The sequence below is a fragment of the Mobula birostris genome, chromosome 5 (assembly GCF_030028105.1).
Source record: "Mobula birostris isolate sMobBir1 chromosome 5, sMobBir1.hap1, whole genome shotgun sequence".
Lineage (NCBI taxonomy): Eukaryota > Metazoa > Chordata > Chondrichthyes > Myliobatiformes > Myliobatidae > Mobula > Mobula birostris.
Window position 1 is genome coordinate 197899660 of NC_092374.1, and position 23508 is coordinate 197923167.

Below are 23508 nucleotides of genomic sequence, written 5' to 3' on the forward strand. Positions count from 1 at the left end.
TATATATGTTATATATAATTCTATCATATCTATAATATGATAGAATTCACCCTGAAATTTGAGAAGGAGAAGCTAAAGTCAGATGTATCAGTATTACAGTGGAGTAAAGGGAATTACAGAGGCATGAGAGAGGAGTTGGCCAGAATTGACTGGAAAAGAACATTGGCAGCGGTGATGGCAGAGCAGCAATGGCTGGAATTTCTGGAGCCAATTCAGAAGGCACAGGATATATACATCCCAAAGAGGAAGAAGTATTCTGAAGGAAAGATGACACAACCGTGGCTAACAACAGAAGTCAAAGCCAACATAAAAGCCAAAGAGAGGGCACATAATAGAGCAAAAAATAGAGGGATGTTAGAGGATTGAGAAGATTTTAAAAACCAACACGAGGCAACTAAGAAGTCATTATGAAGGTAAAGATGGAATACGTAAGTAAGCTAGCCAGTAATATTAAAGAGGATGCCAAAAGTTTCTTCAGATACATAAGGTGTAAAAGAGAGACAAGAGTGGAATTTGGACCACTGGATAACGATACTGGAGAGGTAGTAATGGGGGACAAGGAAATGGCAGATGAACTGAATAAGTATTTTGCATAGTCTTCACTGTGGAAGACAGCAGCATTATGGTGGAAGTTCTAGTTGATAGGGGTCATGAAGTGTGTGAAGTTACTATAACTAGACTGAAGGTTCTTGGGGAAATTGAAAGGGATGAAGGTAGATAAGTCACCTGGACCAGAAGGTGTACACTCCAGGGTTCTGAAAGAGGTGGCTGAAGAGATTGTGGAGGCATTAGTAATGATCTTTCAAGAATCACTAGATGCTGGCATGGTTCAGGAAGACTGGAAAATTGCAAACATCACTCCACTGTTCAAGAAGGGAGAGAAGTAGAAGAAGAGAAACTATAGGCCAGTCAGTGGTTCAGAAGATGTTGAAATTGATTATTAAGGATGAATTCTCAGGGTACCTGGAAGAACATGTTAAAATAGATTGCACTCAGCATGGTTTCCTCAAGGGAAAATCTTGCCTGGCAAATCTGTTGGAATTCTTTGAAGAAATATCAAGCAGCATAGACAAGGGAGAATTGGTTGATGTTGTGTACTTGAATTTTCAGAAGATCTTAGACAAGGTGCTATGCATGAGGCTGTTCAACAAGCTACGAGCTCAAATTATTACAGTAAAGATTCTAGCATGGACAAAGCAGTGGCTGATTGGCAGGAAGCAAAGAGTAGGAATAAAGGGAACCTTTTCTGGCTGGCTGCCAGTGGCTAGTGGTGTTCCACAGTGGTCTGTGTTGGGACGGATTATTTTTACATTATATGTCGATTATTTGATGATGGAATTGATGGCTTTGTTGCAATGTTTGCAGACGATATAGAAACATAGAAACATAGAAAATAGGTGCAGGAGTAGGCCATTCGGCCCTTCGAGCCTGCACCGCCATTTATTATGATCATGGCTGATCATCCAACTCAGAACACTGCCCCAGCCTTCCCTCCATACCCCCTGATCCCTTTAGCCACAAGGGCCATATCTAACTCCCTCTTAAATATAGCCAATGAACTGGCCTCAACTGTTTCCTGTGACAGAGAATTCCACAGATTCACCACTCTCTGTGTGAAGAAGTTTTTCCTAATCTCGGTCCTAAAAGGCTTCCCCTCTATCCTCAAACTGTGGCCCCTTGTTCTGGACTTCCCCAACATCGGGAACAATCTTCCTGCATCTAGCCTGTCCAATCTCTTTAGGATCTTATACGTTTCAATCAGATCCCCCCTCAATCTTCTAAATTCCAACGAGTACAAGCCCAGTTCATCCAGTCTTTCTTCATATGAAAGTCCTGCCATCCCAGGAATCAATCTGGTAAACCTTCTTTGTACTCCCTCTATGGCAAGGATGTCTTTCCTCAGATTAGGGGACCAAAACTGCACACAATACTCCAGGTGTGGTCTCACCAAGGCCTTGTACAACTGCAGTAGTACCTCCCTGCTCCTGTACTCAAATCCTCTCGCTATAAATGCCAGCATACCATTCGCCTTTTTCACCGTCTGCTGTACCTGCATGCCCACTTTCAATGACTGGTGTATAATGACACCCAGGTCTTGTTGCACCTCCCCTTTTCCTAATCGGCCACCATTCAGATAATAATCTGTTTTCCTATTTTTCCACCAAAGTGGATAACTTCACATTTATCCACATTAAATTGCATCTGCCATGAATTTGCCCACTCACCCAACCTATCCAAGTCACCCTGCATCCTCTTAGCATCCTCCTCACAGCTAACACTGCCACCCAGCTTCGTGTCATCCACAAACTTGGAGATGCTGCATTTAATTCCCTCATCCAAGTCATTAATATATATTGTAAACAACTGGGGTCCCAGCACTGAGCCTTGCGGTACCCCACTAGTCACCGCCTGCCATTCTGAAAAGGTCCCGTTTATTCCCACTCTTTGCTTCCTGTCTGCTAACCAACTCTCCACCCACACCAATACCTTACCCCCAATACCGTGTGCTTTAAGTTTGCACACTAATCTCCTGTGTGGGACCTTGTCAAAAGCCTTCTGAAAATCCAAATATACCACATCCACTGGTTCTCCCCTATCCACTCTACTAGTTACATCTTCAAAAAATTCTATGAGATTCGTCAGACATGATTTTCCTTTCACAAATCCATGCTGACTTTGTCCGATCATTTCACCGCTTTCCAAATGTGCTGTTATCACATCCTTGATAACTGACTCCAGCAGTTTCCCCACCACCGACGTTAGGCTAACCGGTCTATAATTCCCCGGTTTCTCTCCCCCTCCTTTTTTAAAAAGTGGAGTTACATTAGCCACCCTCCAATCCTCAGGAACTAGTCCAGAATCTAACGAGTTTTGAAAAATTATCACTAATGCATCCACTATTTCTTGGGCTACTTCCTTAAGCACCCTGGGATGCAGACCCTCTGGCCCTGGGGATTTATCTGCCTTCAATCCCTTCAATTTACCTAACACCACTTCCCTACTAACATGTATTTCGCTCAGTTCCTCCATCTCACTGGACCCTCTGTCCCCTACTATTTCTGGAAGATTATTTATGTCCTCCTTAGTGAAGACAGAACCAAAGTAATTATTCAATTGGTCTGCCATGTCCTTGCTCCCCATAATCAATTCACCTGTTTCTGTCTGCAGGGGACCTACATTTGTCTTTACCAGTCTTTTCCTTTTTACATATCTATAAAAGCTTTTACAGTCCGTTTTTATGTTCCCTGCCAGTTTTCTCTCATAATCTTTTTTCCCCTTCCTAATTAAGCCCTTTGTCCTCCTCTGCTGAACTCTGAATTTCTCCCAGTCCTCAGGTGAGCCACTTTCTCTGGCTAATTTGTATGCTTCTTCTTTGGAATTGATACTATCCCTAATTTCTCTTGTCAGCCACGGGTGCACTACCTTCCTTGATTTATTCTTTTGCTAAACTGGGATGAACAATTGTTGTAGTTCATCCATGCAACCTTTAAATGCTTGTCATTGCATATCCACCGTCAACCCTTTAAGTGTCATTTGCCAGTCTATCTTAGCTAATTCACGTCTCATACCTTCAAAGTTACCCCTGTTTAAGTTCAGAACCTTTGTTTCTGAATTAACTATGTCACTGTCCATCTTAATGAAGAATTCCACCATATTATGGTCACTCTTACCCAAGGGGCCTCTCACGACAAGATTGCTAATTAACCCTTCCTCATTGCTCAAAACCCAGTCCAGAATAGCCTGCTCTCTAGTCGGTTCCTCGACATGTTGGTTCAAAAAACCATCCCACATACATTCCAAGAAATCCTCTTCCTCAGCACCTTTACCAATTTGGTTCATCCAATCTACATGTAGATTGAAGTCACCCATTATAACTGCTGTTCCTTTATTGCACACATTTCTAATTTCCTGTTTAATACCATCTCTGACCTCACTACTACTGTTAGGTGGCCTGTACACAACTCCCACCAGCGTCTTCTGCCCCTTAGTGTTACGCAGCTCTACCCATATCGATTCCACATCTTCCCGGCTTATGTCCTTCCTTTCTATTGCGTTAATCTCTTCTTTAACCAGCAACGCCACCCCACCTCCCCTTCCTTCATGTCTATCCCTCCTGAATATTGAATATTCCTGAACGTTGAGCTCCCATCCCTGGTCACCCTGGAGCCATGTCTCTGTGATCCCAACTATATCATAATCATTAATAACAATCTGCACTTTCAATTCATCCACCTTATTACGAATGCTCCTTGCATTGACACACAAAGCCTTCAGGCGCTCTTTTACAACTCTCTTAGCCCTTATACAGTTATGCTGAAAAGTGGCCCTTTTTAATGCTTGCCCTGGATTTGTTGGCCTGCCACTTTTACTTTTCTCCATAGTACTTTTTGTTTCTACCCTCACTTTACACCCCTCTGCCTCTCTGCACTGGTTCCCATCCCCCTGTAGTGAACTAACCTCCTCACACCTAGCCTCTTTAATTTGATTCCCACCCCCCAACCATTCTAGTTTAAAGTCACCTCAGTAGCCCCCGCTAATCTCCCTGCCAGGATATTGGTCCCCCTAGGATTCAAGTGCAACCCGTCCTTTTTGTACAGGTCACGCCTGCGCCAAAAGAAGTCCCAATGATCCAAAAACTTGAATCCCTGCCCCCTGCTCCAATCCCCCAGCCACACATTTATCCTCCACCTCATCGCATTCCTACTCTCACTGTCGCGTGGCACAGGCAGTAATCCTGAGATTACTACCTTTGCGGTCCTTTTTCTCAACTCCCTTCCTAGCTCCCTATATTCTCCTTTCAGGACCTCATCCCTTTTCCTACCCATGTCATTGGTACCTATATGTACCACGACCTCTGGTTCCTCACCCTCCCACTTCAGGATATCTTGGACACGATCAGAAATATCCCGGACCCTGGCACCAGGGAGGCAAACTACCATCCGGGTCTCTGGACTGCGTCCACAGAATCGCCTATCTGACCCCCTTACTATCGAGTCCCCTATCACAACTGCCCTCCTCTTCCTTGCCCTACCCTTCTGAGCTACAGGGCCGGACTCTGTGCCGGAGGCACTGCCACTGTCGCTTCCCCCGGGTAAGCTGTCCCCCCCTGCAACAGTACTCAAACAGGAGTACCTGTTGTTAAGGGGCACAGCCACCGGGGTACTCCCTATTACCTGACCTTTCCCCTTCCCCCTCCTAACCGTGACCCACTTGTCTGCCTCCCGTGGCCCCGGCGTAACCACCTGCCTGCAACTCCTCTCTATCACCTCCTCACTCTCCCTGACCAGACGAAGGTCATCGAGCTGCAGCTCCAGTTCCGTAATGCGGTCCCTTAGGAGCTGCATCTCGATGCACTTGGCACAGATGTAGACGTCCGGGAGGCTTGGAGACTCCAGGGCCTCCCACATCCGACACCGAGAACAGCAAACTGCCCTCACACTCATACTGCCCCTCTCCTCAAATAACAACAGAAAATGAATGCCAAACCTTCCTCGCCCGTTTCCGCCTAAACCCGTTGAGCCGAAGCCCTTAAGCCTTCACTCTGTTCCCGGCTCACTCCGCAGCCCACAAACTACGCTGCCCGCTCTATGAGGCTCTGTTCCTTTTAAATCTGCCGCGCTGCACTGCCCGACGTCACACGCCTGCGCAGTCCCGCCTCTCAGAACGCCGTTGGAGAAAAAAAAATAACGAAAATTTCAAAAATGTCTTTCTCAGCACTCCCACTCAGACTCTCAGACTCCTTCTTCGAATCAAACCCGAAGCAGGATGTCTGCCCTTTTAAATCTGCCGCGCTGCACTGCCCGACGTCACACGCCTGCGCAGTCCCGCCTCTCAGAACGCCGTTGGAGAAAAAAAATAACGAAAATTTCAAAAATGTCTTTCTCGGCACTCCCACTCAGATATGAAGATAGGTGGAGGGGCAGGTAGTTTTGAGGAAGTAGAGGCGCTACAGAAGGACTTAGATTAGGAGGATGGGCAAAGAAATGACAGATGCAATACAGTGTCAGGAAGTGGTGGAAGAAATGAAAGAGTTGACTATTTTCTAAATGGAGAGAAAATACAAAAAACTGAGGTGCAAAGGGACTTGGGAGTCCTGGCACAAACAAGAGAAAATCTGCAAATGCTGGAAATCCAAGTAACACACACAAAGTGTTGGAGGAACTCAGCAGGCCAGGCAATGTTTATGGAAAAGAATATAGTCAACATTTTCGGGCCAAGACCCTACAGCATTTTGTGTGTGTTGCTTGGGAGTCCTTGTGCAGGATTCCCTAAAGGTTAATTTGCAGGTTGAATGTGGGGTGAGGAAGACAAATTTAATGTAGCTTTCATTTCAAGAGGACTAGAATATAAAAGCAAGGATATAATGTTGAAACTTTATAAAGCACTGGTGAGGCCTCATTAAGAGTATTGGGACCAGGTTTGGGCCCCTAATCTTAGAAAAGATGTGCTGAAACTGGAGAGGGTTCAAAGGAGGTTCATGAAAATGATTCCAGAATTGAAAGGTTGTCATATGAAGACCATTTGATGGCTCTGGGTTTGTACTACCTAGAATTCAGAAGAATGAGGGATGACTTCATTGAAAGCTGTGGAATGGTGAAAGGACTTGATAGAGGGGATGTGGAGAGGATGATCCTTATGGCGGGAGAGTCAAAGACCAGAGAACAGAGCCTCAGAAAAGAGGGGCATCTTTTTAGAGCAGAGGTGACGAGGAATTTCTCTAGCCAGAGTATAGTCATTCTGTAGAGAAGGAAGACTCTCATTTTAAACCTCTGCTGCCTTGCGGCCATACCCACCCATGGGAACGGCTTCAGGAGTAAAACCCCAAGGAAGAAATCCGGAGTTGGGGTCCCTAAGGCAGTTTGATGTTGTTTACAACTTCACTCTGGCAACCTCTGCGACAACACTGGTGCCAAGCTGTGTCAGCGCTTGCCCCTTGAACTACATCAGTGACGTGGAGAGGGGGAACCTACTAGTTCCTCAAATGGGAGACAGCCAGTTCTTCAAATCTTCCCGCCCAGGCTTGCACCCTGGAGAGGACACAGTCCACCAGAGGAGCAAACCCATGATCCCCTGGGATCAACGGCTGCCTACTACTAGTGATTCTGTGGAATTCATTGCCACAGACAGCTGTGGAGTCCGTCTTTATGTATATTTAAGGCAGAGGTTGATAGATTTTTGATTGATCAGGGCATGAAGGGGTATGGGGAGAAGGCAGGAGATTGGGGCTGAGAGGAAAATTGGATCAGCCATGATGAGATGACAGAGGAGACTCAATGGGCCAAATGGCCTAATTCTGCTCCTATATCTTATGGTCTTTATTCCTTGGAGTGTAAGACACTGAGGGGGTATAAAATCATCAGGAGCATAGGTAGTGTGAATGCATGCAATCTTTTTTTCTCCAGGGAAAAGTAACAAAAAAAAGAGGACTTAGGTTTAAGTTGAGAGGGAAAAGAGTTAAAAGAGTCTGGAGGGAACATCTCTGCCCAGGGTGTGGTGCTTGTATGGAATGAGCTGCCAGAGGAAATATTTGAAGCAGGCGCAATAACAACGTATATTGAAAGAGTTATAAGGATACGGGCCAACTGAGAGTAAATGGGGCTTCATGTGACATGGACAAGTTGGCCTAAGAGCCTGTTTCCATGCTAGAGGGCCTGACTTTTGCTTCCCCCACCTTCTCCTCTCCCTGCACAGTACGGTATGTAAGTGATAATAAACCTGGTTTTAATTCTGATTGATTGGCAGTCGAACAGTAGGATGGCACTTCTAACTCACTGCTTACTTCCCTGCACGAATATTACATCCCAGCAGAGGGCGCCCGAATGTACCTTATCCCATTCTCATTCATCCACACCAAGTGCTGCAAGAATTCAGTCTGGGCATCGCTGGGAACTCTTTTCACTTGTCCGGCAACTTTGAAAGATCAATGGACGTGGACCCTTAACCGGGGTTTTATAGAACTGCAACAATATGTCGCAGCTCTTGAACTCAATTCCTGACTACTGAAGACCAACACAATATGCACCTTCTTAACAACTGTATCAACTTGTGCGGTAAATTTGAGAGATCGATGGACGTGGACCTCAAGATCCTTCAGTTCAGTCTGTTCCGCGGAAGTTGATAAGTTTGCTAAGATGGATAGGGAGAGACCAGAATCCAACTACTCAATATGTATTGCTTATTTATTTATCATTATTTATTTCTCTTTGTATTTGCACAGTTTGTTGTCTTCTGCACTCTGGAAGAACACCCAAGTTGAGTGGTCTTCCATGTTTATTATTCTATATTTTTATTGAGTATGCCCAGAGGGAAATGAATGTCAGCGTTGTATATGCCAACATACAGTATTTGTATTTAGATAACAAATTTATTTTGAACTGAGAGACAGTGAACATGAGGGTGATTTGCTGCAGGATAAGAAACGGGCAGCAGCGTTTGGAATGGCCTCAGAGTTTCCGCAAATAAACTTGCAGCATTAACTCACTTTTTACCCTCACCACCCCCCTGTTCTTTAGTTTCTACCAGAGGTTCCTGGAGCAGGAGGCAGAGCTGAAGACGGCCTTGTGTCAGCTGGTGAACCTGAGCCAGAGGGTGACCTTCGCCAACAAGCGGATTGACACCATTCACGGTGAGTAAACTCCAGCGGATCCTCTCAGATTCCCATAGGGCTTTCTCAGGAAGTGTGGGCAGGATTGCCGGTTGACTAGCTTGCCGAGGACACCAGCGTCAACCTCCAACATTTTTGTGAGGGCATGTCTGGGCGCACAAGAGGGCAGACGCGAGCTAACCATTGCGTACGTTTACAAGGAGCGCTGCCAGGAGAAAGCAGCATCCATCATCTCGGACCCCCCTCCCCCCCAATCAAGGCTGTGCTCTCTTCTTGCGACTACTATCGGGAGGAGGTACAGGAGCCTCAAGTCCCCCACCAACACATTCAGGAACGTTTAATACCCTACAAACATCAATCTCCTGAATCAGCATGGATAATTTCACTCACCACAATTCTGAACTGATTCCACAATCTACTGACTCTTTCAAGGACTCTACATCTTGTGTTCTCAGTATTATTTATTTAATATATTATTTGCACATATTGTCCTTTTTTTTTGCACATTGATGGATTAATAGCATGGGTAACTTCTTATCACTACTCTGAACTGATTCTGTGACCTACAGACTCACCTTCAAGGACTGTTTTTACAACTTATGCTAGAATCATAGAGCACAATGACTCTGAAACAGGCCATTTGGCCCATCTAGTCCATGCCAAACTGTTACTCTGCCTAGTCCCATCAACTTGTACCTGGACCATAACCTCCTATACCCCTCCCATCCATATACTGATCCAAACTTGTCTTAAAAGCTGCAATCAAACCTGCAACCACCATCTCCATTGGTACCACCCTCTGAGTGAAGAAGATCCCCCTTCGGTTCCCCTTCAGTATTTCATCTTTCACTATCATCTCTAGTTCTAGTTTTATTCTCAGTATTGTTATTTACACTGTTGTTTGTCAGTCTTTCTTTATATATAGATTTTTGTAACCTATTGTATTTCAGTTTCCCTGTAAATGCCTGTAAGCAGGTGAATCTCAAGGTAGGGTATGATAGATTTACTTTGAACTTTTAACCTCCTGTTACCTCACCTGCCACCAGCCCGCTGTGACCATCACAAGGCTTGGAGAGGGCTGGTGGATGATCTTGCCTGTGCTGCTCAGCTCTCTGCAGCTCTTTGTTAGATACCCAAACTTGAGTCACAGCAAGAAACAGGAGTTCCTGGGGCTGAGAGGGTGGGCTACAGAGGGGAAGCAGTGGCGTCTGTGCCGGAGTGAGGATGGGGGCTTTTGGCACTGTGGCACCGCTTGTGACAATCCTGCTTTGCTCTGACCAGGGTTGTGCGCCCGGAAGGAGGCACTCGCTCGACTTCAGCTACAGGAGAGACACAGGGAGACAGGCAGAGATGTGGGCAGGTTGGTACCATGTCAGATGAAGAGGAGGTGAGATGGCACTGCCTTCTCGTGGAGTCCTCAGCCCACTGTGGACTTGCTGAACCTCAAGCACCCATCTGCACGAATCCCATTCTGCTCTTCACGTGCAGGTCAGGCGCATCACCCCAAACTCTTGCCACCCCTTACAGTGGGGACAACCTACAGAAGGAGGGACAGCCCTTAAGATACTGGAGCAGAATTAGGCTATCTGACCCATCGAGTCTGCTCTGCCAGTTCATAATGGCTGATCCATTTTCTCTCTCAGGCCCAATTTCCTGCCTTCCCCCATATCCCTTCATTCCGTGACCAATCAAGAATCTATCAATCTCTGCCATGTATATACCTGGACTTGGCCTCCATAGCTGCCTGTGGCAACAGATTCCACAGATTCACCACTCTCTGGCTAAAGAAATGCCTCCTCATCTCCGTTCTAAAAGGACGGACGCCCCTCTATTCGGAGGCTGTGTCTTCTGGTCTTGGACTACCCCACCATAGGAAACATCCTCTCCATATCCACTCTATCGAGGCCTTCCAACATTCAATAGATTTCAATGAGGTCACCCCTCATTCTTCTCAACCCAGTGAGTACAGGCCCAGAGTCATCAAATGCTCTTCATACAACAAGCTATTCAATCGTGGAATCATTTTTGTGAATCTCCTTTGAACCCTCTCCAATGTTAGCACATCCTTTCTTAGATAAGGGGCCCAAAACTGTTCACAATACTCCAAGTGAGACCTCACCTGTGCTTTATAAAGTCTCAACATTACGTCCTTGCTTTTACAACAAGGAAACTGACGCTTCAGCCATCAATCACTCGTTTAGTCTAATCAGATATTAATCCCATTTTATTCTTCCCACATTCCCATAAACTCCCCCACCATTCCTCGACCATTCAACTACACACTAGGGACAATTTACAGTGGACAGTTAACTTGTTCATGCAGATCAAGTCATTACACAGCCCACTGAGGTAGTACACAGAAGGAAAATGGATTCATTTCCAGAGGACCAGACTACAAGAGTAAGAATTTAACGTTGAAGCTTTATAAGACATTAGGCAGACCACACAGTATTGTGAGCAGTTTTGGACCCAATATCTAAGAAAGGATGTGTTGGCATTGGAGAGGGCCCAGAGGAGGATTTCAAGAATGATTCCAGGAATAAAAGGGTTTACATATAATATGGGGCATGTTTGATGGCTAGAGTTTGGATGAAGGGAGGATCTCTGTGAAGCCTATCGGATATTGAAAGGCCTGGATAGAATGGACATGGAGAGGATGTTTCCAATAGTGGAGGATCCAGGACCAGAGGATACAGCATCAAAATACAATAGACAATTGAAGAATAACATCATTTGTAAATAGTATTATTGTAACGGTTTGCTATGCCAATACTGTGGACCCCAGGACTGTGAGGTACCGTGGACCCCAGGACTGTGAGGTACCGTGGACCCCAGGACTGTGAGGTACCGTGGACCCCAGGACTGTGAGGTACCGTGGACCCCAGGTCTGTGAGGTACCCTGGACCCCAGGTCTGTGAGGTACCCTGGACCCCAGGACTGTGAGGTACCCTGAACCCCAGGACTGTGAGGTACCGTGGACCCCAGGACTGTGAGGTACCGTGGACCCCAGGTCTGTGAGGTACCCTGGACCCCAGGTCTGTGAGGTACCGTGGACCCCAGGACTGTGAGGTACCGTGGACCCCAGGTCCGTGAGGTACCGTGGACCCCAGGACTGTGAGGTACCGTGGACCCCAGGACTGTGAGGTACCGTGGACCCCAGGACTGTGAGGTACCGTGGACCCCAGGTCTGTGAGGTACCCTGGACCCCAGGTCTGTGAGGTACCGTGGACCCCAGGACTGTGAGGTACCGTGGACCCCAGGACTGTGAGGTGTATCATCCAGTGTCACGTGTTCTTGCAACTGTCCAGCTGGCACCATGCCGGTGTGAGATACTTCACATGAAAACATCTCACTGCTCTCGGGCCATAAAAATCACTGTCTGCTTCATTTGGCAGGAAAGATGATCATTGTGCTTCTTTCCATAATGGGTGGGATTTAAAGAATTGAGGGGTGGCACTGCATGCCTCATGCCAACAAAATTTTTGTGCATGCCATCTTGGGCGCACATGCCATAGGTTTGCCAGCCCTGCACTAGAACCTGGCAAGGTTGGCGGACCTGTCACAGCCCTCAATACGTTTTCCTGCTCTCCCCGCACAGACGCCCCTATGAGGATCTGGAGAAGGAGCTGGAGATGCTGAACGGGGAGCGGGACCAGCTGGCAGCTGAACTGAGGCGGAACTCGCAGCTGATTGAGAGGAAGGTTACAGAGGCGCGGCTGAAGTGTGAGTACGCTGTGGCACTCTCCCCTCTGGGAGCCACCCCATCGGTTTGCACCAGACCCACACCTGGTCTGTAGATGCTGAAAATCTTGAGGAACACACACAAGATGATGGAGGAACTGAATGAGTCAGGCAGCATCTATGGTGAGGAATAAACAGCCGATGTTCCTTCATCAGGCCTGGAAAGGCAGGGGGCAGACGCCGGAGTTAGAAGGTGGGGAGAGAGGAAGGAGTACAAGTGGGCAGGTGATAGGGGAAACCAGCTGAGGGGGGAGGTGAGAGTGAGGGAGGGGAGATTTGAAGTGAGAAGCTGGGAGGGGATAGGTTGAAGAGGTAAAGTACTGAAGATGAAGGAATCTGTTAGGAAAGGATGGTGGACTGTGGAATGTGTCCACAAATCTCTGCAGTTTCTTGCAGTCACAGGTAGAACAGTTGCTGTACAAAGCGTGATGCATCTGGATAGGTGCTTCAATAAACACAGGCAAAATTTGACAGTGATTGTAATTTCTCCTGGAGAGGTGTTGGGTTTTGATTGAACCATGCTAAACTGGCATTTAAAGCCACACCTCTGTTATCTGAAACCTCTTTGGAGAGACCTTCTCCATTTCCCCCTCTTCCTGTTCTAATTTTAGTTGAGGCGGACTTGAAGGAGCACCTGGCGGTGAAGGGGCAGCTGGAGGAAGCCTTGGCGCAGGAGACCCGACAGCAGCGGAGGCTGACCGAGCGGCTGAGCGAGGCCCAGCAGGAGCTGAAGGAGGCCTGGGAGGCCGTGGAGGATCTAAAGGCAGACCTGTGCCGGCAGCAGGCGCACTACGAAGAAGGTGAGGCTGGAGCGCGGTGCAAAGGGAATCCACAGCCAAGATGGGAAGCTGCAGTGGAGAACATACATCGTCCATCCATTTCAGTTCGTTCTTATGATCCAGGCCCATTCATCCACCAGGCTAGTGTTGATAGCCCACCCTGAATAACACTGGAGGAGGAGGTGGTTTACAGTACAGCACAGTGCAAAAGTCTTGGGTACATCTATAGAGCTAGGGTGCCTAAAACATTTGCACAGTATTGTATTTGTCAATGTGGAGCAGAGAGCGAGTTTGTAAACCTGACGGGAACAAAGGATGTGGAGAACGTTGCAGGTGGAGACACACAGTCTGCTGCGGAGAGGTATGGGACAGTTGGCAGAGAAGGAATGCCAGGGTGGGGGGTGGCTTGGGTGAAGACACACCCATCCCTGAGACACCAGACAAGGTCGTTGGATTCCAAACAAGTGGTTTATTGACCATAACCGAACGTTTCTCTGGTGCTTCCCACTCCCTCCCTTTTCCCAACCATGATTCTCCTCTCCCTGTCCCCTTCCCAATCTCAGTCCACAGTAGAGACCCATATCAGAATAATGGTTATCATCACTCACATTTGTTATGAAATTTGTCTTTTTGTGGCATAAATACAGTTCAATACATAAAAATCACGACAGTACTATGCAACAGGCTTAGACAGTCGAGCTATATACGTGTCTGAGACTGCTGCACAGTGTTGTATGGAATGGCCCAAAATGGCACAGCACAGGGACAGGTCCTTCAGCCCACAATATCTGTGCTAAACTAAGTTAAAACCTAAACGTGGGATCTCTCCCTTCTCCATGTATTCATATAAAAGCCTCCTAAACACCACTGTCATATTTTGCTTCTATCACTATCCAGGCACCCACCATTCTCTATGTAAAATAGACCTCTCCTTTAAATATTCCCTCAGCTTAATTTAATATGCTGCAGTATCTGACATTTCTACTCTGGGGGGAAGAAGGATTCTGCCTGCACTGTCTATGCCTCTCGAGCAATTCAGAGAAAACAATCCAATTTTGTCCAGCCTCTCCTCGTAACTCATCCAGGCATCATCATGATGAACCTCATCTGCACATCCTTCCTGTAATGGGATGATTAGAATGGGCTGACCGGCCAAATTCTGCTCCTGTGTCTTACGGACTTGCAGTCCAAATCCTGTGTGATAGTAACAAGCCAGCAGCGGCTGCGATAGGCTCACCAGCCTGCGTTGTCCCTGCAGCCCTGCGTGAGAAGATGGCGGAAGTGGAGAGGCGTGCAGCTGAGCAGCTGTCCGAAATGGAGAAGCGACTCAACGAGGCGCGCAGGGAGCATACCAAGGCAGGTAAGTGGGGCAGGCTGGGAGGGGGGTGAGACAAGGGCAGGGAGGGTCCCCCACCCATCATCACGGTGTCCATCTTCTGGCACAACACACAGTCTGCTGTGGGAGGAAAGGAAGTGCTGACATTTTGGACAGTGTGGTAGCATAGTGCAATGTTTTAGAAGGTTTAATTCCCACCGCTGTCTGTAAGGAGTTTCTACATTCTTCCTGCAACCACGTGGATTTCCTCCCACATTCCAAAGTCATTTAGTTAGGCTTGGTAAGTTGTGGGCACACTATGTCGGTGCCTGTAATTTCCCTGTCGGAATTGAGCTTTTGAACTTAGCATTTTTGCGGTGGGAACTGAAGTCTGGAAGGTGCAGAACGGTTGCAGAATGGCATGTACGGGCGGAATTGTGGCAGCGGTGTCCGGGCCAGAGAGCAGGGAACGAGCCAATGTTTGCCCACTGCTGGAGTGCACTTGGAGACAATTTGATGCAGCAGAACCGAGGCAAGGCAAGTGGAGGTGAGGCAGAGTCGAGGTGGATCCCAGGCCCAAGAGCAAAGGAAGATCCAAGGTTTGATCAATTTAAACACCAAGCCGAATTAAAAAGGTCAGGTACGGACTGAATCGAGGCAGCGGGGCTCAGGCCCCAGAGTGAGGAGCAACCCAAGGTTTGGACAATTTAAACACCAGGCCAGATTGCAAAGATCAGGGTGTTGGGCTGGAGACAAGAGACAGGCCTGTACACATTGGGAAGGTCAGGGTGTCGGGCTGGAGACAAGAGATGGGCCTGTACAGATTGGGAAGGTCGGGGTGTCGGGCTGGAGACAAGAGACGGGCCTGCTCCATGTGGTTTGCTTGCTCTGCAGTGAACTGAGGCAGTTGTCTGTAACTACCGCGCTTCTGAATCAGCTACAGTGATGCCTGGCTTCATGTCAGTGGGCTTCAGTTATGAATGTTTTTTTTTTGCACTTTGGGTGTTTGACAGGTTTCTTTTTTTAATGAGTGCTATTACGTTTCTTTGTTTTGTGGCTGCCTGCAAGGGGACGAACCTAAGGTTGTATAAAGTATACGTACTTTGATAATAAATGAACTTTGAGAAGCATCCCTGATTCAGTGGGTTAAGTCCTGGGTCCCAAGAGTTCTCCAGCTAAACTCCTTTGTCCCCCTAAATCTAATCCGACAGTCTCTCTAACCGGGTGGCTGTGAATGGGTTGCTCTTCTGTCAGTCAGGGTAGTTGTTGGTCCAGCAGTCTTGCTCAAGTGGGGGGTGACTGGGTTCGATGGAGAGTCAGACTTCACCATCTGAGCCTCAGTGCGAACACATAGCAAAATACTGAGGTAGTCCTCATGGGTTCATGGAATCTGATGGTAGAGTGGAAGAAGCTATTTCTAAAACATTAAGTGTGTGCCTTCAAGCTCCTGAACCTTCTCCCAGATGGTAGTAATGAGAAGAGGGGATGTCCTGAGTGATGAGGGTCTTTAATGATGGACGCTGCCTTTCTGAGGCATCACCTTTTGAAAATATCTTTGATGGTGAAGAGAGCTCTCATAATGGAGCTGGTTGAGTTTACGACCCTCTGCAGCTTTTTCCAACCCCGTGCAGTGCACCCTTCCATACCAAACGGTGAAGCAATCAGTTAGAATGCTCTCCACAATACAACTGTAGAAATACGGTGACCTAGCAAATCCCCTTAAATGGGCAAGGGTGGCAGTTTGTTACGTTAGCAGCTGTTTGAGGCGTTTTCTCGGTCTCTCGCAAACACAGTGGTGGCCCTGCGCCAAACGGACCGCCAGGCGGCGCGAGACAAGGAGCGGCTGGAGACCTGCGCGAAGCTACAGGAAGAGCAACACCAGCGGGAGGCCCAGAAGCTGAGTGAGCAGCTGAGGGAGCTGCAACGGGACAAGAACCTCCTGGTGGTAAGCACTGCCCTGGTGGGGGACAGGAGGTGAGAGTTGTCTGTTGTGCAGGCAGGTTGGGAGGGGGGGCGGGGGGGTAGAACAGAGCTGGGGATCTGCTCAGCAGTATCCGTGGGGGTGGGAGGGGGATGCTGGGGGCGGGGGTTCACGTCACTGAGCTACAATTAGAACTGGGAACCCCTTGGACTGGAAGGCCTGTCACCGCGCTGTGTCTCAAAATAATATTTTTTCAAAAATATGACTAGTGAAATTTATTTTTTTAAAACGGCAGGCGACACTGAGACAGGAAGGGCTACTCAGTCAGTTCAGGAAGAGCCGAGCTGTGGCTGTCCACACATCTACTGCCCTCTCTGACCAGTCGAAGCCAACCAGGGCCCCAGCCCAGTCGCCAGCCTCGAGGCCTAGAGGCACTGACCCCTCGAAAGGTACGTGTGAGCAGTTGCAGTTTCCCGTCGTGATGACTGAAGTAGAAGGGCGCGCACGAAGGAAGATGAGAGGTGGCTTGATAGAGGTGTATGAGAGACAGACAAAGTGGACAGCCAGAGCCTTTTTTGCGGGTTGGAAATGGCTAATACAACAAGGTGATGGGTGGAAAGTATAGGGGGATGTCAGAATGTAAAACATAGAACAGTGCAGCATTGTACAAACCCTTTAGCCCATGGTGTTGTGCCAACCTTTTAACCGACTCCAAAATCAATTTACCCCTTCTCCATGCCTCCCCCCTCCCACCCACATAGGCCTCCATTTTTCTCTCGTTCCTGTGCTTATCTAAGAGTCCCTTAAGTATCTGCAACTACCACCAAGCTCGGCACTGCAAATTAAAACAGAAAACTCTCACCTGGATTCCACTCACATTCAGATTACATCGAAACATACAGTCAAATGCGTCACTTGTGTTAATGGCCAACAGAAACCTAATGATGTTCCGGAGGCAGCTTGCAAGTGTTGCCAGAGTTCTGGTGCCAACACCGCGTGCTCACTACAGTCACCAGAGTAACACAGGCAACACCAGCAACAGCAAAGCAAGCCCCTTTCCCACTCACACACATAGCTAAGCTGCCACGATCAGGACAAGCTGCTTCCAGACTTGTGACCTCCAGACCTCAGCCCCAGACTCTCAGACTCAGACTTCAGGCCTGCAACCTTCGAGCCCTTGCCCAGAATCGCAGACCGCTGGACGTGCTGATCCAGAAGCTTTGGCCTTCGAGCCTTGAACCATCTGATCCCCAGACTTCGCTCACCTCTCTTGCTCTCCCTCTCCCCATTGCACTTCATCTAATGATGCCACCGTATAACATCAACTCTTCCGATATCATCGGCTTTTCATCCACTGTCCCCCGCGGTTCCCACCAGAGGGCATGCATTTAAAGTGAGAGGTGGTAACTTCAAAAGAAGATGTGAGGGGCAGGTTTTTTCACACAGAGAGTGGTGGGTGCATGGAGCGTGCTGCCTGGGATGGTGGTAGAGGCAGAAACATCGACTTTTCAGAGATGTTTAGATAAGAGCGTGAATATGAGGGAAATAGAAGGATATGGACATTATGTAGGCAGAAGAGATCATTTTAGTTGGCCACTTGATTCCTAATTGAGTTAGTTTGGCACACTGTGGGCCAAAGAGCCTGTTCCTGTGCTGTCCCGTTCTATGTTCTCATCCTTATCCCTCACTCTCACCTGTTTATCCCTTCCTCCATTCCACTGAGCAGGGAAGCAGCTAAGGCTTTTGGAAGAGATGTTGAATGAAGCTCGTGTCTACCTTCTGGGGGGTGGAGAGGGAGTGCAGAGGGCAGGGGAAGGTCCTTCTGAGGGAGAGCAGGAAGTTCTGTGTACCCAAAGTTCATGTTCAAGTTTTTAATGAAATTGTCATTCAACCGTACAGGAAGACCCATGAATAAAGCCCAATGAAACAGTGTTCCTCAGGGGCCAAGGTGCCAACATAAGACACATGTAGCACATACAAGGTAACAAACACCTAAAAGGTGGCAAGTATAAGACAGCAGTGAAATGCAGTCACAGAACAAAATAGTCCAAGTGCCCGAGTCCATGAATGTTGCAGCAGTGTGCAGTGGAACACAGTACAGCTTGTCTTCTGCCAAGCGAACACTGGGGGGCAGCACCGACTCGAGCATGGAGGCCGCCCCACACTGCCTGCAACTCCGTCACCTGCCACTGGGCGGCTGCAAACAGGCAGCACCGCGGCTTGAGGCCTAGTCCATGCCACGACTGAGGCCACTCAGCTCCCCCACTGCCTGGCCCTGCCGTTTTCCAACAAACCAATGAACTGGACTTTCAGTATTCCCCACCACCAACAGGGTCTTGTGATCACAAGTGACTAAGACGATTCACTCACTACTAACCTACACACCTCCTTCATGCAGTGACGCAGGCAGTATCATGGTCCGCACCGTCCAGCTCCGTCAGTTTCTCTGCTGATGAGCAACTCGATGAATGTGTAGGCCTGCAGTACTTTTAAGTTTTTAATGTCCAGCAGGGTCTGCGATCATAAAAAAGACAATGACATCTGTGGTTGACCCCACTGCATCCGAGCGCGTCGCCATCTTACTGGAAGCACACACCATTAAACATCCATTGGCCGAAACCATCCATCAATCCTAATTTAATCTTCCCACATACCCATCGATTCCCCTTCTCCGTGTCCTACCATTTACCCACACACTGGGGGTAATCTACACTGGCCAGGTACCCTACCAGCCTCCACTTCTTTGGGACGTGGGACAAAATGGAGGCAACCCACAGTCACACAGAAGATGTGAAAACTCCACACAGATAGCATTGGAGGTCAGGATTGAACCCAGGTCTCTGACACTTTGAGGAGGCAGCTTTAACTCACTGTGCTACTTGGCCTGTCTTGAGGGACATCATTGAGAAATACAATCAGATGATCATCGCACTGACATTTGTAGGAGTTTACTCACAGTATTGGACAATGCTACTACCTCTTTAAAGATGCGTCTGTTAGTCATCATAGATCACTTTAATGTCTTCGAGTTAGGAAAGGCTATTATAATAGTTCTTTTACCCCCGATTCCAGATTCCCTTGCAGAGGTTCTCAAGGAACTGCAAGTATTGAGCGCAGCAGTGACTATGGATGAAGAGGAGAGAGAGATAACAGAGGAGGAGGAGGAAGAAACTCAGTAGGAAGGAAGGAAGTTTCAAGCCAACTTTTCCTTGAAGATTGCCAGCTGATTAATGCTCCTGGGTGATCACAGGCTTCCGCAGATAAGATCAGTTGGTGATGCATGTTGGAGAATTCGAGCTGCAGCTCATTTCTACTTCAGCAGCTCTCTGAAGTAGATCTTAGTTTGGTGCACGGTCAGATGCTCTGCGGCTCATGGTGCTTGCCTCTGCACATAAACGCTGAGAGGTTTCATTCCTAGTCTGGTGAACCTGAAGCTGCAAAATCCAAAACGGTAAACCAAGTTCCCATCTGCTTAAACGAAAAGGTTACGCACTGGGATACATGCCTTTCCTGACACAGCAGAGGGGAGCGATCACAAGCCAAGTTGTAACCCCCTTATCAACCACGGACGTAATGTTGTGGAAGTTTAAACAGCTGGTTTTGTTATACCCCATATAATGGTTTAATCACAAGGTTTCACTAACCAGCTTTCTGCTTTTGTACTATATCTGACAGGTTGGCCCTAATTCCTAATGTTTTCATCAAAAACTGAAGAGTTTATATTTATATTGTGGGTAATATTTTTTAAACAATAAATCATATCTATTTTAATCCAGTTTGCTGTTCTAATGATTACCAAAGCTCAATTTTAAGATCGAGAGAGAGCAGAGCAAAATCAGGCCTTTCAGCTCATTGAGTCTGCTCACCATTTGATCATAGTCGATTTATTTTTCCTCTCAACTCCATTCACCTGTCTTCACCCCGTGGCCTTTAACGCTCTCACTAATCGAGAACTTATCTACCTCAGCTTTAAATATACCCAATGGCTTGGAGTCCACAGCTGTCTGTGGTAATGAATTCCACAGATTCACCACCCTCTAAAGGGATGTCCTTCTGTTCTGAGGCTGTGCCCTCTGGTCCTAGACTCTCCCACAGTTTGAAACATCCTCTCCATGTCCACTCTATGTATGCCTTTCAATATTCAGTTTTTATTCCCCGTTCATTCTTCTAAACTCCAGCAAGTACAGGCCTAATCCATCAAACATTCTTTATACATTAACCCTTTCATTTTCAAGGTATTCTCGTGAACCCTCTCCAGTGCCAGCACATCCTTTCTTGAATATGGGGCTCAAAACTGCTCACAATACTCCCATGTGCATTCTGATTAAACTAAATAAATTGGAAAATGAACGGAGGTGCCTGTGCAATGTAAAATGAAGGACTTACCACAGCTCCAGAGATATGGTCAGGCCACACTTAGATGCCCTCCAGTTCGCCTACCAGCCCCGACTAGAAACATAGAAAATAGGTGTAGGAGTAGGCCATTCGGCCCTTCGAGCCTGCACCGCCATTCAGGAGTTGAGGATGCCATCGTCTACCTGCTGAACCGTGTCTACGCCCACCTGGACAAGCCAGCGAGCACTGTGAGGGTCATGTTTTTTGACTTCTCCAGTGCGTACAACACCATCCACCCTGCTCTGCTGGGGGAGAAGCTGACAGCGATGCAGGTGGATGCTTCCCTGGTGTCATGGATTCTTGACTACCTGACTGGTAGACCACAGTACGTGTGCTTGCAACAGTGTGTGTCCGACAGAGTGATCAGCAGCACTGGGGCTCCACAGGGGACTGTCTTGTCTCCCTTTCTCTTCACCATTTACACCTCGGACTTCAACTACTGCATAGAGTCTTGTCACCTTCAGAAGTTTTCTGATGACTCTGCCATAGTTGGATGCATCAGCAAGGGAGATGAGGCTGAGTACAGGGCTACGGTAGGAAACTTTGTCACATGGTGTGAGCAGAATCATCTGCAGCTTAATGTGAAAAAGACTAAGGAGCTGGTGGTAGACCTGAGGAGAGCTAAGGTACCGGTGACCCCTGTTTCCATCCAGGGGGTCAGTGTGGACATGGTGGAGGATTACAAGTACCTGGGGATATGAATTGACAATAAACTGGACTGGTTAAAGAACACTGAGGCTGTCTACAAGAAGAGTCAGAGCCATCTCTATTTCCTGAGGAGACTGAGGTCCTTTAACATCTGCCGGATGATGCTGAGGATGTTCTACGAGTCTGTGGTGGCCAGTGCTATCATGTTTGCTGTTGTGTGCTGGGACAGCAGGCTGAGGGTAGCAGACACCAACAGAAACAACAAACTCATCCGTAAGGCCAGTGATGTTGTGGGGATGGAACTGGACTCTCTCACGGTGGTGTCTGAAAAGAGAATGCTGTCTAAGTTGCATGCCATCTTGGTCAATGTCTCCCATCCACTACATAATGTACTGGGTGGGCACAGGAGTACATTCAGCCAGAGACTCATTCCACCGAGATGCAGCACAGAGTGTCATAGGAAGTCATTCCTGCCTGTGGCCATCAAACTTTACAACTCCTCCCTTGGAGGGTGAGATATCCTGAGCCAATAGGCTGGCCCTGGACTTATTTCATAATTTACTGGCATAATTTACATATTACTATTTAACTATTTATGGTTCTATTACTATTTATTATTTACAGAGCAACTGTAACGAAAACCAATTTCCCCCGGGATCAATAAAGTATGACTATGACTATGATTACCTGGAATGATGGCGGTGACTGGCAATCGCAGACCAATGACTTAGTAACACCAGAGTCGCACTTAAATGGTCCAGGATAGACCTTTGGGCTTGGCTGTGATTCCATAAACAAGAATGGAAGTTCAAAATACCACGATGAAGATGGATGCTCCAATTTTAGTTGCACGAACACCACAGCAGTCCTCAGGCAGTGTTTACTTTGCAATCTGTAAAAGATGGAGATCCAGCTTTTCAGAATCAGAATCAGGTTTATTATCCGTACGTACGATACAGTCTTAGGCACCCTAACTATATATATGCGCCTAAGACTTGCACACTACTATCTGTCCACATGGAGCGGAGAGTGCATTTGCAAATCTAGCGGGAGCAAAGGATGTTGGGCATGGTGTGGGACAAGTGGCAGAGGTGGAGGGCCAGGAGCATGGGGTGTCGCGAGTACAGACACACCCAGCCTGACACACACCAGGCAGGGGCATTTGCTGCCGAACAATTGGTTTATTGATCATTACAGAAGGTGTCTCTGGGGCTTCTCACTTTCTCACCTCTTCCTTTTCCCAAACGTGATTCCCCTCTCCCTCCCCCTTCCACTCAGTCCTCAACAGAGACTGATATCAAAATCAGGTTTATCCTCACTCACGTGTCATGAAATTTGATTTTTTTTGGGGGGCAGCAGTACAGTACAATACATAAAATTATTACAGGACTGTGCAAAAGTCTTAGGAACCCTAGATATGTAACATAGCTAGGTTTGCTAAGACTTTTGCGCAGTACTGTAGGATAGTGAAATGCTCCTCGTGTGGTACGTGGGAAGCGACAGGGACAGCTCCAGCGTCCGGCTGCAGTTTCTTCCAGACCGTGTTAGGGAGTCAGAGCTGGAACTGCACGAACTCCAAATTATTCAGGAGACTGGGGGGTTGATCGACAGGACAGATGGAGGCACTTACACCCAAGGTGGAGGACACGGGTAACTGGGTGACTGTCGGGAGGGGAAAAAGGGGATAGGTAGCCAGTGCAGAGTACCCCTGTGGCTGTTCCCCTCAACAAGTACATTGCTTTGGATACCATTGGTGGGGTGGGATGACCTAATGGGAAAAGCCACAACAGTCAGGTTCCTGGCACTGTTTCTGGCTCAGAAGGGAAGAAGGGGGAAATGAGTGCAGTAGTGATGGGGGGGGTGTTTTCATAATTAGGAGCAGACAGACAATTCTGTGGTCGTGATAGAGACACCTGGATGATACTTAGCTTTCCAAGTACAAGGGTCAGGGATATCTCAGATCAGATCCACAGCATTATAGAGGGGGAGAGTGAGCAGCCAGATGTCATGATACATTGTGGTAAACAGCATTAATAGGAAACGGGAGGAGGTCCTGAGGAGACAATACAGGGAGTTGGGTAGAAAGCTGAAAAGCAGGACCTCC

General features: G+C 47.7%; 1 protein-coding gene across 2 annotated transcripts in view; it reads left to right on the forward strand.

Annotated features, from left to right (window-relative positions):
• cchcr1 (coiled-coil alpha-helical rod protein 1) overlaps window positions 1-20126 on the forward strand; it is a 57680-nt gene extending 37554 nt beyond the window's left edge. Inside the window, exons 10-17 of one of the 2 annotated variants that reach the window (XM_072257402.1) lie at window positions 8514-8626; window positions 9887-9965; window positions 12204-12328; window positions 12958-13146; window positions 14384-14485; window positions 16234-16385; window positions 16657-16810; window positions 19434-20126. In XM_072257402.1, coding sequence (XP_072113503.1) covers window positions 8514-8626; window positions 9887-9965; window positions 12204-12328; window positions 12958-13146; window positions 14384-14485; window positions 16234-16385; window positions 16657-16810; window positions 19434-19540 — 1021 coding nt within the window. In that variant the 3' untranslated portion in view covers window positions 19541-20126. Of the gene's footprint in view, window positions 1-8513; window positions 8627-9886; window positions 9966-12203; window positions 12329-12957; window positions 13147-14383; window positions 14486-16233; window positions 16386-16656; window positions 16811-19433 lie in introns of those variants that run through there. The other variant, XM_072257404.1, reaches the window with a different exon arrangement.
• The last annotated feature ends 3382 nt before the right edge of the window (window positions 20127-23508 follow it).